This window comes from Schistocerca cancellata, chromosome 4 (assembly GCF_023864275.1).
Source record: "Schistocerca cancellata isolate TAMUIC-IGC-003103 chromosome 4, iqSchCanc2.1, whole genome shotgun sequence".
NCBI lineage: Eukaryota > Metazoa > Arthropoda > Insecta > Orthoptera > Acrididae > Schistocerca > Schistocerca cancellata.
Window position 1 is genome coordinate 44,690,149 of NC_064629.1, and position 16,183 is coordinate 44,706,331.

Sequence of the window (16,183 nt, forward strand, 5' to 3'; positions counted from 1 at the left end):
TCCTTATTGCTATTTATACTGTTATTAAGTGAGCTGGAAACAATACAGATGCCCAGTCACACAACTATGTACAGCAACCATTTACTCCTCTGTTACATCCTTGGTCAACCATCAACTATGTTTACTCTGGCCAGTGATATTCAGTTTTTTGTTACCGTTACTACCATTCTAGTAGTGCAGTAAAGATCAATAAAGCATGAATGAGTAAACCCTTTCCTTAATTTTTCACCAAGTGTGACTGTACATGTATATTGTTTCCAGTCCTCTTAATAAAAGTGTAAATAGCAGTAGGTATAGTGTTTGTTGCATTGTAGTACGTCAATCACGTTATGATTATGAGCAATGTGGGGTTCACGCTAGCATATCGTGATGTGAAATAGCGACAAGTTTCATTTATCTCAAGAACCAACTTCACTTTGCAATTTTTCGAGATGTAATTGATGTATTGTGTTGCAACCAATGCCATTCTTGTTGTAATGTTTCATATTATTAATTGTGTAATAAATAATACAGGGTGCCCACTTAAAACATAATTTTGTGTTGAAAACAATAGTTGCTTACAATTTAGAATGTCTCATAGTAGAAAGTTGTTTTTAAATATCTATAGGTGTTCTAGAGATACTTACACTGAAACAATTAAGTGGGCCACCCTGTATAATAAGATTGCTGAAAAGTGTATATGATGGAGACCACGTAATGGATTTACTCAGACACGGGATGTGTTGGGTTGTAATTTATCTTCCATGATATATGAAGAGCAAATTTTAGTCATATCTGATGTTAAATAACAGTTCTTTTCTGTAAATGAAAATTTTTCCATGGTACAGTTGGTGAAATGTGAGACCAGATGGTGAGCCGTGCTTGGGTAGCTCAGTCAGTAGAGCTCTTGCCCACAAAAGGCAAAGGTCCTGAGTTTGAGTCTCAGTCCTGCACGTGGTTTTAATCTGCCAGGAAGTTTCTGTCATACCATAGGTCCTCAAACTAACTTACAGTGAAGAGTTCATACAAGTTTAAGACAAGTAAACACAAGTAAACACTTCAGTTTAAACAATACTTTTCATCAGGCAGTGGGCATACATGGGCTCATCTGTCTCCTGCTCATCTCCCCCCCCCCCCCCCCCCCCCGCACACACACACACACACACACACACACACACACACACACACACACACACACACACACACAGTCTGTTTCTCTAGCTTTGTGCAGATCATGCCACTGGTTTCTGCCATTTCGTCCAGTTCATCACAGGTTGTTTTATTTTCTAACTTCCTTTTTTCCAGATATTTGTAGAGATTTACTTTTTCGCTTCATCAAGGTGATGTTTAATTCTGATGTAAAGTAATGTACATATAGCACCTGATCTGCCTGTTGTGCCTTACGTTTATTTTTTCACACATTATCTTAAGCCCAGAAACTTTGTACACATTTTTGTGCAACTGCAGGTCAACTAGAGATGCCTGTATTTGTTTTATTTAATGTGTGTATAAAATGTTTTCTTACCATGATTACATAGAACTCTGAGTAACACTGAAGATGAAGTTGACCACTTGAAGGATATGCGAGAAAGGAGCCAACAGGAACTTCAGGAGCTAGCTCACAAATACACTACTCAACTTCAGAAGGTCGAAGACTTGGCATCCAAGTTGCAGGTATGTGTACAGGTGCGCATCACATTATGCTGTAATTTAATGCAGTCTACAAAGTACATATGAGAGATTGTTTGTGAATAATGAATATTGTTATTAATTGCTGTATTGTAATGATATTGTCACAGTAGAAGTGGAGTAGCACAGTCGCCATAGTGTAGTGGTTATGATTCTAGACTGTTGCTTGGACGGTCGTGAGTTCAAAACTCCCCTGAATTGTAAAATTTCAATTTATATATTCGGTTAGAGGACGTTCTAGAAGTATCCACAAATTGCAAGAATCATTGTACTGGAATGTTCTATAGCTGTATATATACCATATGTGTTATGGCCAGCAGCAGTTCGTTCCGTGCTCTTGTATGTGCAAGTGCTGAATAAACCTTTGTTAAGTGAAGTGAAGATAGTCTCCATCATTCGTGTGCTTACATCTTCCTCTACGTGACATTATGCTGGTGGAGATGCCGGGTATTGGAACTTGTGATACCGCACGTTATCGACGACACAGAATCATTGTACCGAAATGTTCTGTTTATGTACCGTACATGTTCTGGCCGGAGGCAGTTCACTCCGCGCTCTTGTAAGTGCAAGAGCTGAATAAACCTTCGTTAAGTGAAGTTAGTGTTCGTCATTCGTCTACTTACACCTTCCTCAGCTTGACAATATTAACTATTAATTTCATTCTTAGTACTTACGATTGTATGAGTCTGATGGTGACAGTAGTATTTAAATAAAACTAGGTGGTGTGTGTGTGTGTGTGTGTGTGTGTGTGTGTGTGTGTGTGTCTTTCTAACACAGTAACATTGACTGAATGTGCTTGTTTAGAATTTACAATTGTACTCTGTGTTCATCCTAATGACAACTGTTCAAAAATCCCCTATTTTTTATAATTTCTCTCATATTTTTCAATTTAAACACGCATAATTAAATTATGTAGTAAATGATAACAAGAAAACCATGCCCCTCCTCCCCAAATTACCTTAAGTGTATAAAACATTTAGACAGTGCATTGACTTTCCTTGAGCGGTACCACGATGATGGTGATGATTTCTTAAGCCAAATTGTTACGGGTGATGAATCATGGGTGGCCTATGTCACACCAGAATCAAAGCAACAGTCCATGGAAGTTGAACAAGGACATCGTTTTGCTGCTCCGCCGCCTCCCCCTGCGCCGCCTCCCCCGGCGCCGCATTTCAAGAGGACAGATAGATACAGGGAGAAAGTTGAACAATCTGAATAGCCACATATGGCATAAACACATTAATTAATGTACCATGAAGTAGATTTTATTTTGAATTCTATTGTTAAAAGGATCGAGGATATTTGACACTGCCTGTACATTTCCTCTCAAAAAAATAAACTGATTAACCACACCGAACATTAAATATTTTGTATAACATCACCAAAGAGTTTGTGGCAATTGACATTTGGTCCTGCTACTTGCCTCTTGAGTTTCTCCTAAATATTGTGTACTGATTTAAGCAGTATGTAATTCGACATTTCATAATTTAAAAAGTATCTATTCTGCATCTCGAAGAAAAGCTTCTTGTTATATGTAATTGTCACTTGGTTGTGTGCAGGAGACCGAAGAACAACACCGTGAAATATGTGAGCGGCTAGAGCAAGAGAAACGAGAGTTGTCTGCCCAAGTGGAAGACCAGTTGTACTCGGAGGCAGCACTCCAAGCAAGGCTTGATGCTGTTACTAAAGACAGTGATCTTATATCGCAGCGACAACGTGCATTGCTTCAAACATGTCTTAACAACAGTCATTCAATCCTTGATATGAAAGAGAACTCTGAGACAATGAAGGAGACTGATTCCACTGGTATGTAGTGCCTGTATTGCTATGAGGTTTAGTTAAGAAAGTTAAAGTTGCATATGCAATGCTGTCTCTGTGTTTAGATGCTTCTGTCTGAGTGTGAGATTACACTTGCCATTACTGCTACTGCTTACTTGTAAAAAATAATATCATTTCAACACCATTGTCAGAATGTTGCAATACCTTTGACAATTTGTTTGTTTCCTTTCTTACATAATTTAATATCATATTTATATCAGACAAGATTTTTTTAAATTATAGGTCTAATGTAATTCTCTCTTAAAACTATCTGGTATCTTACTCCTGAAAGTTTCGTGCCACACCGAAAACAAATTCTGAATCTGTTAAACGGATACACAGGTCAGTAACTTCTTATGATATGAGACATTAAGGATTAAACTGGTTTTGGCATTGAAATTGTTACTTTAATTTATTGTTTTAGCCCAATATCTTAGAGGATGTGGTCAGAAAATGTACTAGCAAATTATACCTCAACAACATTTTTATTCCTGTACAAAAGTAGCTCACCTGAAAAGACCATGATGTCAGTGTACCATATTGAAGCATCAGGCATGGGCAACCTTTGGTGATTGGCAGGCGTGATTCACATTCTTACTTAAGATCGTGGGCCGCCTCGACATGTGACACGACATCAGCACTCCTAGCACATAAAGTCAGAACTGTAATGTCTTTTTGTGGGATAATGTGCCAGTACGAGTGGCACTCCTTACTAAAACACCACACCAACAAATTATGCTTTGAAACTCGTATTTTTGAGAGTACATTCATTTTATGTTCACCCATTCTTCAGATGTTTACGTTTATTTATGTGTTGTGAGCATTGTGTCTTTACATATGATAAACCAATCAAGGTAGCCATCCTATTTGGTATTTGGGGGGGGGGGGGGGGGGGCTGTTTGTCAAGTACCTTCAGGGCGATAGTTTCCTGATTACCCACAGATTACACTGTTAGTGTCTGAGACGTAGGGACTCTAGGCAATGGTTAACTGCTCAGATTGCCATTGCACTGGCTGGGTTGTGCCCCTGGGGGAGCCTCCATTCAGAGTGGGTGGCACCAAGGCAAATGAAGAGGATTAAATTTTCTGCTGCTGGTAGGTGTATGGCCCCAGCATCTCTTCAGAAAGAAAGTATTACTATAATACAGAGATATATAACCCCACAACATTTCCTTCTCTGGCTATGCCATAGGACGAATGTAGGGGTAAGAGACAAGGGGAGAAATCATTCCCACAATACTTAGCTTGCTCTTGGACTAATGGAGATTCCTGTTCGACCACACCATCATCATTCTTTGTTGAACACCTTGAGGAAGGGTTTGGGGAAGTAGCAGCGATTTTGAAAATGAAAAGTCATTCAGTTCTGATAAAAATGGCATCCCCCATTCAGTCGCCGGTGCTGGTCGCCTGTGACAAGTCCTGTGACACTCTCTCCTGTAACAGCCTCAGTATAGTACAAGGTATCATACTCCATCACACCCTCCTTTTGCAGACAGAGGATGAGGTATGTGCCAGTTTGGAGTGATGGAGTGTACATTTTGTCTGTCATGTCTTAACGAGAGTCCAGAGGACAATAGGGTTGATAGTGAGGCCATAAGTTCCCCCTTCCATGAACTGCTTCAAATGCACAAGATCTGAGCATGTCTTCACATTTTAACATCAGCCCCGTCTGTGGGAATTATGGATGTCAGTTGCACATGGACACTCCTTGTGTCCCTCCCATAACTGTATCAGCTGCAGGGACCACTATTCCCCCTGTTCACTGGAATGCAGTGTCTTTTAAAGAGAAAAGAAAATCCAAGAATGCGAGACTCTTGATTGACTCACTTATCAGGTCATAAAGAAGAAACGTGATCATTTGCATCCCCTATGTTTGATAATGATGTTTACTACAGCTATGACAATGTCATCAAATGGTAGCCTCACCCTTCATGCTTTTTATGTTGGGCCCTTGGAGCCACTTGATTACACCCATTACCCTAATGGTTGGGGTCCCCTCTCCTACTGTTTGCCCCCACACCCACTTTGGGAGTGTCAACTCCCCACCCAGGGCAGACTTCTGTCCCCAATCACCAGCCAGAGAAGCAACATCTGACATCTCTCACATGGAATGGCTACCTTGGGACATTCTCCTCCCAGGATCCTGATGATCTGCATCCAGATACTTGCCAGTGGCTGTAGGAGCCACAGGTTGGTGGTTGTAGAGCTTTGTGTTTCTCCTCTGTCCCTGAAACTAGGGCAGACAAGCCCTTTGTGTCCATCGAAAACATAACATCTACGACTACTGGCCTAGGTAAAGCTATCAAAACTTTGCTCTTAGAGCTCGATCTTTGTCTCTTGAATACTGGTGCCCTCACTCACTCCAGTGTGGCATATGGGTCTTGTTTGGTCATTGATCTTTCCATTTGAAGCACTAGTCTTATCCCATCGATCTATTCTAGTCCATGATTATCTGTGTGACAGTGAGCATTTTCCAATCAACCTGTCCATTCCTCAGCATCACTCGCCGGGGCATCCACCCACATGATGGGCTCTCTCAACAATGCTGATTGGTTTGCCTTTGCCCTTAGCAGCCTGCCATGTGTGGTACTGAGGCAGCTGTCCGGGGCACAACCGCAGCCGTTCTGTCAGTAGCAGGAGCATTGTGGCCATTACAGATCAAAGACGGGCTGTCCAAAGCTTTAAGCGACATCCATTGATGGAGAACCTTTAAAACGGCTACATTTACAGATCTACTACCAAATAAAATGACAGAGGTAAGGATGCAGGATACGGGATATTACTACCATCGGACCGCGTACCCCTCCATAGCAGGTTATCATTGAACATTATGCATCCCCTAGAGGCATATAATGCTCTATTCAGGAAGTGGGAATTCCTTAGCTTCCTAGCCCTTTTCCCTGACATGGCTCCAGGGCCAGACCACATCCACAGCCACGTGCTCAAACACCTATCAGTAGGTAGCCAGCATCACACCCTTGCCACCATATCTGGAGTGAGGGTAGCTTCTCATCTCACTGGTGAAAAAGCATGGTATCCCAGTTCTGAAACTTAGGAAATACCCCTTGAGATCGACAGCTGTTGTCGAATTAGCCTCATTAATGTTCGCTCAGGGTGTATACGACCCAGGACAACCTGGAGATCCGGGAAAAACCTGGGAATTTTTTCATCCGGGAGAAAACCGGGAAAAACCCGGGAATTTTTATGAATCCTGGGAATTTTTCATTGTTTTAGTTTTCAGTTAAATTTTGGTAGATTTGACTGGTAAGAACCATTACTATAACAAAGGATATTACTGTATCCCACTACTGCAGAATAATTGTTCAATAATAAAACATAAACGAGAGAAAAAAACAAAAATAACTTAAATTGCAAAGGGAATGCGCCATATACAACAACGAAGACACACATTGCTCATGCAAGCGTCTGCCAACAGCAAAAGGTATCAAAGGCTTTAGGAAGACTCTGCAATGCTTCTTGACAACAAATTGCTTCCTATGTGTGTGAAGTCATAACTGTTTACTTTAGATTTGTTTTAGCAGTTACGAGCGGGCTCAAGCACGTGCGCAGTTGAGTCACGTTTGAGTAGTAGATTGTTCCACTTCTGGCTACAGGAATGTGGCTGTTGGCTGTGCAAGCAGTTAGGTGTTACCGGAAAAAGGGGCCACCAAATTCATATTCTTGAGGAAATGAATCTTGTTTCACAAAGTGCCTAGCATCCAGCGCATGTTGGTCTATTGATTATTCATATTACTTTGAAATGCATCCCTGTTGGTTTTTGAACATTTTTGAACACATTTTAAGTTGATTTCTGAATGAATCATAAGTTGATTTTTGAACGCGTGCATAGTGTACGTGATGTCTCTGTCAGGAGAATCCTCGTCGCATCTAGAAATAAACTTTCCGCAGACAAAGGGGGATGAGGCTATACGAGCTGATCGGAGTAAAGCCGAACGGATGAATGCCAATCGCTGTCTGATTATGTGGTTGATTGGATTTGTGAATGATCAGCGTTGTTATAATTACTAGCGAAATGCATAGATTTGGACTACTAGAGTGGAAATAAATGACTAGCAGGAATAACAGGCAAGAAAGATTACGTATTATCTTCTCAGTGTATCCAAGAAAATGAATTGAAATAAGTTTTGACAATACCAGGAATAGTTACAAAATTAGTGATGACAAGATTGATTGTTAGAATAAGGAAGGAGAAGAAAGGAGGACATCACAAAAATTATGGAAGAATATGACGATTCCAAATTTATATAAACATTTCTTACTACTACTTTTTGATCTCATACTTGAGAAACTGGAGCATGTGAATGAAATGTGAAACTATTTCCTAACAGAAAGCTTTTTGTCTGTAGTAGGCCTCATAGGCATTTGTTATTGATACTTCATGAATTATATTCTGTCATATTATAAAAATGACCGTTTGCGTCAAAACAGTTTCATTTATTTGGTGTGTGTTACAATTGCTGCAATATTAGAAAGGCCTATTTTATTTTATCTAACAGACAGTGACAACAGGACTTAATCAGATCAAGAAACTACACCAGTCTTGAATACTATTTGTATTAACAGCTTTTTGAGTATTAGACGACGACATTTCGATTTTTCATGTAGCAAAACATTTGACAAACATTGATGAGGTTTCACAGAAAGGATGCCATGTAAAGCTGTAGCAAGATAAGAAAGAAAAAAAATGCTAGGAGCTAAGTATGAAGAAATGTGTACTGTATTGCTTGGCTCTTGTCTTTACTGGTTTTATGTACCCTACATTTAATTTCATGTCACACAAAACAGCAAGTTATTACCTAATAGGCAATAAATAGTGCAAATTTTCTGAAGACTTCTTGTTCTCCCAGTTACAAATAATCCCATTAATTTTGAGTGGGTCAGGATGTCAAACCGGCTGCCTGGGAGCAGGAGAGGCACCACAGGACATTTTAATTCCCACTGTCCTGAATATAGTTTGATGGCATCCATTACAAAATATACATGTTTCAATTCGACAGAGCGAAATACAGTGATGTGCGATAGAAGAATGCTGTAGGAAGAGGCGTGGTACTACACTTTGGCACACTTAAGACCAAATAACTTGTCCTACGTATCCTCGAACACATACGTTTTATGTTTCAGACTTCAGACTTTTCAGAAAGATCTGCGCTACAAGATGAACATATTTTTGAAAATCCGATTTTTTTCGGTATTGACCCGATTCGCAAATATCTGGGGCTGATGCGCGGAGCAGTCTGAGTTACAGTGAGTAGTCTCTACGTGACCCGTGTTTACATTTAGTGATTTTGCTGTTTCCCCTTCATTTACTCACACGTCAAATGAAAACAAAATGGATATCTGTGGCCGATAGCTATCAAGTGAATTAAAATACATTCACATATTTACGGAAGGCTGAAATATGTTGTTAGTTACAGATTTTATTTTATTTCCACCTTTCTGACAGTCAACCATTAATCGCCTTGCAGATCAATAAAGTTATTTTTGTCTATTTGCTAAAGAAATTTGACTTTCATTAACCTTTTCCGAAGAGGCAGTCAATGTATTTGAAACAAAAGGTTTAATTCCACAGTACTGGCTATTCAACTGTTCGCTGCATTTCAAGTGCACGTTTTCATCTTCTAGCATGTATGGCATTGTGCCATAATAAAGAACCAAACATGATATAATACAGTACTGGTGCTCCAAGAAAATTTACATCCTGAAAACCACACTGAAAAGCTTAATATCAGGTCAAGGTCTACTTCATTGGGAATCTGGACATACGGATGTGCACTTTAAGAATGTACTTTAAATATGCACATTTTAGTGTGGTTCATGAAATTCCGATGCTCTTGGAGTATCCTCTGATGTTTTGTTTCTTTTATGACATAACGTATGCTCTTTCAATGTTTTACACGTACGTACATACGGACTTCCTACGTCATGATAGCTGCATAAGCGTGGTATCACCTGTTATCTGCACTCTCTGGAAACTGCAGAAACGAACCTATTTCTAACAGTTCGTGGGAAAATATTGCGAATGGTGGTTTGAAAAGTGTTGCTTTCAAAGTAAATATCCTTTCACATAAGTTGAACTATGTGCGATAATGTACTATGAATTCTTAAATCACAGAGCGTTTGACTCTCATTTAAAAATCAACTCTTTGATGACGAGCCATTTAGAAGAATTTCGAACCCTGAAGATCAGACATTTATGTCATTATCAAAAATTTTACTGGGGCATTCGTGTGATATGTCTTAAAGTGTAACACGCACAAAAAAGATCAACATTATACGTAAAAGCTTAGCTTCTTTTGCAGCTTATCAACCTTAGAGACCAATATTATATGTGAAAGCTTTGCTTTCCTTGTAGCAACACTATGTATATTAATTTAAACTATTAACTTTCCCTGTTTGTGTGTTCGTGCTGCTTGAACAGTGATGTTGCTGTTGGCTGACTACATCACGGTCCTATGCTCTGAATATCTGCTGTCATCGGCCGGTGAGATCACGTTACAGGAGCTACGACTGGCTTACAAAAGCGCATTGCAATTTCAATTTCAGTGATTCGGAAAGTAACACGCGGTGTTTGGTGGATTTGCAATGTATACTTTTGTAATAAAAAAAAGAAAATAAAAAAAAACGCAGTGTACATGTTGCTGCACATCAAAGATATTTCCAGAACGTGTCTTTTTTCCCTGAGTTTCGTTTTCTAAAGTTCCGGGAAATTCTAAGCCCATGTATAGAACCATAACCATTCAAAGGATTGACAAGTTTTGCAGTTCTGAGGGAAAATATATTTTCGCTTAACACAGAAAAAGTGTGTTTTCCTCCTGGATAAAGTGTATTTTTAACTGGGAAATTTGGGAAAAGTTCGGGAATTTTTTTTCCTTGTCCGCGTATACACCCTGTGAATGAATGGCAGCTGTATTTGTAACTAGTCTCTCAGGTCTTTTAGCTCCATCCCAAGGTGGTTTTCCCCTAGACTTTTGCACCCCCACCCCCTGCCCCCCAGGGTGCTCGTCACTCTTTGGTGAGTTTGTACTTGGCTACCACAGGTCCCCAGCCTTTGCAGCATCATTTCTGTTCTGTGCTGCATGTCTCTCCTCTTGCTATTCTTTTTCCCCTCTCTTGGGGAATATGTCCGGGGTGTTATTGGGAATGTTCCACATTGTCTGTTGCTGACATAAGAACAGTCTCACCACTGTTTTTTGTTCCCTGTCCTTTTGTTAATTTTCCTTTTCTCGTTCCTCTGCCTTGGTGTTTGAGGTTCCTCTTTTTCTTCTTCCTCCCTGTGTGTTCCTGACAGCCGGCCCATGCGTCTGATGCATAACAGGTGACTGGGTAACATGTAATTCCCAGCCGCTGGTACAGGCCAGGCCCAGGGAGAGGTGTTTGTCTGAGCTGCTACCTTCCCAAATTGCCAATTAGGAGTGTTCCATCGGAGATGCTGGCAATCATGGGGAATTATCTCACAATAAGCCAACCATCTTCATAATCAACGTCTACGAAATGTAAACGGAATGAAGCTAACAATTGAAAGACACTTCCAGGTGCACCACGGTTCCTCGTGCTTTCACATACTGAAGATGGTCAGTGCTTCGCAATGGTAAATCCATTTTTTATTCAGAAAGGCGTTGATGCCATTGCTGGCCCTGTGAAATCCTGGTCTCATTTATGGGATGGCACTTTGCTTTTGGAGACTTCTTCTGATTCTCAAGCACAACAACTGCTTGTCGCCTCGCTTCTCCACAGCTATCATGTTTGTGTTGAGGCCCGTAGAACTCTGAATTCTTCCCATGGTGATATTTACACTAGGCTGCTCGATGGTCTGACCGAGGCCGAAATCCAGTCATATCTCTCTGATCAGGGTGTCATTGCTATCCATCAGGTGATGAAAAAGGCAGATTCCTTCTTAGTGCCCACCCGCACTCTTTTTCTCACCTTTGATAGACTGGTGCTTCTGTCCAAGATCAAGGAAGACTATGAAATTATCACAGTCGGACCGTATGTTCTGAACCCGATGCACTGCTACCAGTGTCATTGTTTCAATGACACTAGAACATCTTGCTGACACTCAGCCAACAGTATAATCTGTGTTAGGGATGCGATTGTCCACCTCCTTCTCCCTGCTGTATCAACTGAAATGGTGGACATGCCGCCACCTCTAGGGATTGTCCCATGTATCTTGATGAGTGGGCTGTCCAGGAGATCCGGGTAAAAAGAAAAAATGCCTTACCCAGTTGCTCGCAAGTTATTGGCAGCTCACAAACCTTGAGCTCTCCTGTCTGGCACTTACAGTTCTGTTCTTGTTACCTCTCGTCCATGAAGGACATGGCCATGCAGACATGTGACCTCAAATTCAGCTCTGAGGTTGTGAAATCACCCAGTGTCCAGGTAGCACCAACATCCACCCGTCCAGCTGTGCAACAAGCCATCAAACTCTCGCCTCGAGGAATGAAGCCACCAGCTACACAACCGGTAGGCCGGAAAGGACAGAAGGAGTATTCCTGTGAAGACTTCCTCTGTCCCTCCAGCCAAACCGCACCTGAGTCTTCCTCTGCTAACCGCAAAGGCTTGAACAAGTAAAAACAAAGGCAAACGGTCTTCCCCTTCACCGACTCGAAGATCCTCTTTGACGGTGTTGTCATGTGATACCTTAGCCCGGCCGGCCTGCCCCACCAACTGTTTTTCTCCGTTGGTCTCCACCAACCAACAGCACGAACAAGTCGATGCTTCTGTGGACATTATGGAGCAGGATCCTCCTGCTTCTGTGCCCTGTAGCAGCAATTCTTCGCAGGCTGGCGAGGTGACACACTCCTTCATTTCTTCCTCATCATGACACTCCTCCAAAGGAACTTCTGCGGCCTTTGGCCCCACAAAGAGGATATGTGGCTGCTTTTAGCATTGGAGCGTCCGCTTATACTCTGCCTTCAGGAAACAGAATTGTGTCCTTACGACCACTATGAGCTTTCACATTTCTTCCCAGTTCGTTTTGACCTCCCCCTGACGTCGGCTTTCCATGTCGTTGGGGCATCAAGCTGCTCATACGGGATGATATTCATAGTCATCCCATCTCCCTGACTACCCATCTTCAAGCTGTTGCAGTTTGTATTTTCCTTCCTCACCTGACTTTTTTCCCTCTGTACCATTTATATCCCTCAGTCATTCAGTGTCACCAGGGCAGACTTCCATCAGCTTATTGGGCAGCTACCTCCCCAATTTCTGCTAGTCGGTGACTTCGATGCACATCATCCCCTTTGGGGTTCTCCCAGAACCTGTCAGAGAGGTGCACTCTTGACTGACCTCCTTAATCAACGTAACCTCTTTTGCCTTAACACTGGAGCACCCACATTCCTTTCTGACTCCTTGCACATCTGTTCCCATTTGGATCTATCCTTCTGCACTGTCAAGCTTGCCTATCGTCTTAAGTGGTCCGTTCTTTCTGACACCTACTTGAGCGACCATTTCCCATGTGCTATCCGTTTGCTGACTCCTACCCCACCTGCGTGCACACCCAAATGGCAGCTTACGAAGGCTGACTGACAGGTTTACTCCTCCCTGGCAACCTTCAAAGAACAAGCTTTCCCCGGTTGTGATGACCAAATGGAATATCTCACAAACGTTATCCTTAATGCTGCAGAATGTTCCATTCCTCTACACTTCCTCTTTACCACACCATGTCCCAGTCCCTTGGTGGATTGTGGCGTACGGCGATGCAATTTGCATGCAGAAACATGCTCTCTGTGTTTTTAACTGCCATCCTACAGTGACAAATTGCATTCATTACAAACAGATGAGTCCAAAGTGTCGTCACATTCTTCGGGCTAACCAAAGAGCTAGCTGGATTTCATTCACTTGTTCTTTTAACAGTTCCACCCCTTCCTCTGTCGTGTGGGCCAACCTCTGACAACTCTCTGGGACCAAGATCCATTCACCAGTTTCTGGCCTGACAGTAGCAGATGATGTCATCGTGACCCTATTGCTATCTCCAACTCTTGGGCTGCCATTTTATGGAAATTTTGAGTTCTTCCCACTAACACCCTGCCTTCCTCTATCGGAAATTAGCAGAGAAGGCTCCCGCCTTTACTCTGTGGGAGCTAGATCATGCTCTGAGTTCATCCAGATCCTCCGCCACAGGGCCAGATGCTGTCCACATTCAGATGTTGCAGCACCTTTCTCTTGCAGGCAAGCACTTTCTGCATAATATGTACAACCACATCTGGGCTGAGGACATGTTTCCCAGACACTGGCTTGAGGCCACTATCATACCCCTACCTAAGTCCGGTAAGGACAAACACCTTCCTTCCAGCTACTGCACCATTTCTGTCACCAGCTGTGTTTGCAAGGTGATGGAACATATGATTCGTGCCCGGCTGGTATGGTGGCTCGAGTCTCACAATTTACTAACCACAGCACAGTGTGGATTTTGAGCACATCATTCTGCAGTTTACCATCTCGTCTCACTGTCCACCCATGTCATGAATGGTTTTCTGTGGAAATATCAGACTGTGGCCATGTTTTTTGATTTGAGAAGGCCTATGACACGTGCTGAAGAACTGGTATCATTCATACTCTCTACACATCGGGCTTTTGTGGCCACCTGCGCTGTTTTCTACAGGAATTTTTGAAAGACTGTGTTTTCAAGGTGCGTGTGGGTTCTGCCTTGTCGGACTCCTTTAGCCAGCAAAACAGTGTGCCTTCGGATTCCGACGTGAGCGTTGTCCTCTTTGCTATCGCCATTAACCCTATAATGACCTGTCTTCTGACGGGCATCTCCGGCCCCCTTTTCATTGACAGATTTTGCCATCTGTTGCATTTCACCATGGACCTGTTTCATTGAGCGACATCTTCAGCGATGTCTCGCTCGTTTATACTCATGGAACATCAACAGTGGCTTTCGTTTTTCCACTGACAATACCATTTGCATGAATTTCTGGCAGTGCAATTGGTTTCTCCCAGCATTTTTACACCTTGGGCGTGTTGCTTTTCCATTCATTGAAACTAAAAAGTTCCTGGGGCTCATACTCGACAGGAAACTCTCTTGGTCCCTCATGTGTCCCATTGTACGTGGTCCCTCAGTGTCCTACATATCCTCAGTGGTACTTCCTGGGGTGCAGATCGAACCACCCTGCTTCGTTTGTACTTTAAGCTTCTTCCTGCAGCTTGGACGACCTCCTCTTGACTCTCCTGCCAGGAGGGCATTTTAACTATGTTGCTTATAGGGCACTGCCTTTTTAGTCATTGCCATTTATTAAGTGGCACTCCCCCACCACTTCGTGCACATTGCCCCAACGCTTTAACTGTCCGCCATTTCCTGACGGAATGCCCATTTTTTAACCACTTACGTTCCCGCTTGGGTTTTCCGTCTGAGTTACTGGCCGTTTTAGCGAACAGTGTGTGTGCAGTCGATCGTGTTTTACGTTTTGTCCATCGTAGCATTATAGCGAAGGCCATTTAATTTTTAGTTCTGGACCTCAATTTCTCTGACGTATTTTGTAGCCCTTTCTCCACGTCCCTGTTTTTAGCCGTCTTCGGTTATGTCAGTTTGGTTTTAACTCCTCTCTGTCTTCGTGTTCTTTAGTTTTGTCTTGGACACGTATAACCCCAGTTGTTTTTGAGCCCTAAATCAAAACAAACAAAACCCTAATTGTGGAGGTTAGAGTCTCTCCACTACAGTCCATGTGCCAGAAACTGCTCCTCAACTATGTGATACACATTCGCTGCTCCCCAGAGCATCTGAACTACTGTGTCCTTTTTCCTGGTATGGAGATCCACCTTCTGCAATAGAGGCCCAGGACTGGAGTTAAGATTCCAGTTCTTCCTATACAGTACCTCTGCTATGAACTCCAACTTCTCCCTCTGTTGCCTCTTGTCAGGGGGCACTTTCGTGTACTCCGTGGTGTAGACCCTGTTCTCTGATCTGTCTTGGTGTATACCCTGGACTGAAAGGCTGTTAACACCATGGTTTTTCATTGCATGTCCCTGGCTGTCCTGGATGCATTTCTGACTTCATAAGTGGTGTAAACTATTGGTTCTATGGATGACAGTTTTGCCTGCACAAGTGCAAGGTGCTGTGAAAAATGCTCCCCACCAAACAGTTACCGTGTATTCACTGCGGAATTGGTGACCATCACTCGAGCCCTCAGTCGTGTTCATTCTTGCACTGGTGAGACATTCTTAGTTGGCAGTGACTCTGAGAAGTCTTCAGGCTATTGACCAATGCTACCGTCGACACCCACTGGTTGTGATTATCCAGAATCTACTTTCAGACCTCAGTCGAGCTGGACAGACAGTTGTCTTTGTCTGGGCCCCAGGTCACATAGCGATCCCATCACATAACATGTCCCGGGGCATCAAGCTGCTTTCAGTTTACCCACATTACCCTATTACACCTCTCTTACTTCTACTTAGTTCCGTCTCTTGGTTTTATTGATTCTTGGATACAATCAGTGCCCTCAGGATTTGTCTTCTGTCCCCTTCATCTCCGAGGACTCTTCCTGGCTTAATGAGGGGTTGATGACCTCATAGTTCAGTCCCTTCAATCTCACCAGTCCAGTCAAATGCGATGGAACCTCACATTTCTAAACTTTCTCTCTTTTTTTTCTTTGAGACAAAAGTCACAACTTATGTAGGAGTGGACTAGGACAACAACATGTTGAACTCCATCAATACAGTTGTTATAAGTAAAATATATC

At 42.4% G+C, this 16,183-nt stretch overlaps 1 protein-coding gene across 5 annotated transcripts in view; it reads left to right on the top strand.

Moving 5' to 3' along the window:
• Nucleotides 1–16,183, top strand: part of LOC126183319 (sarcolemmal membrane-associated protein-like) — a 285,047-nt gene that overhangs the window by 146,108 nt on the left and 122,756 nt on the right. For 3 of the 5 annotated variants that reach the window (XR_007536720.1, XM_049925175.1, XM_049925177.1), the window contains exons 9-10: nt 1,518–1,665; nt 3,228–3,474. Coding sequence is in view for 4 of the 5 variants with exons in the window: in XM_049925175.1 (XP_049781132.1) it covers nt 1,518–1,665; nt 3,228–3,474 (395 nt within the window). In the remaining variant the exon portion in view is untranslated. The remainder of the gene's footprint in view (nt 1–1,517; nt 1,666–3,227; nt 3,475–16,183) is intronic. The other 2 variants (XM_049925176.1, XM_049925178.1) reach the window with 1 other exon arrangement.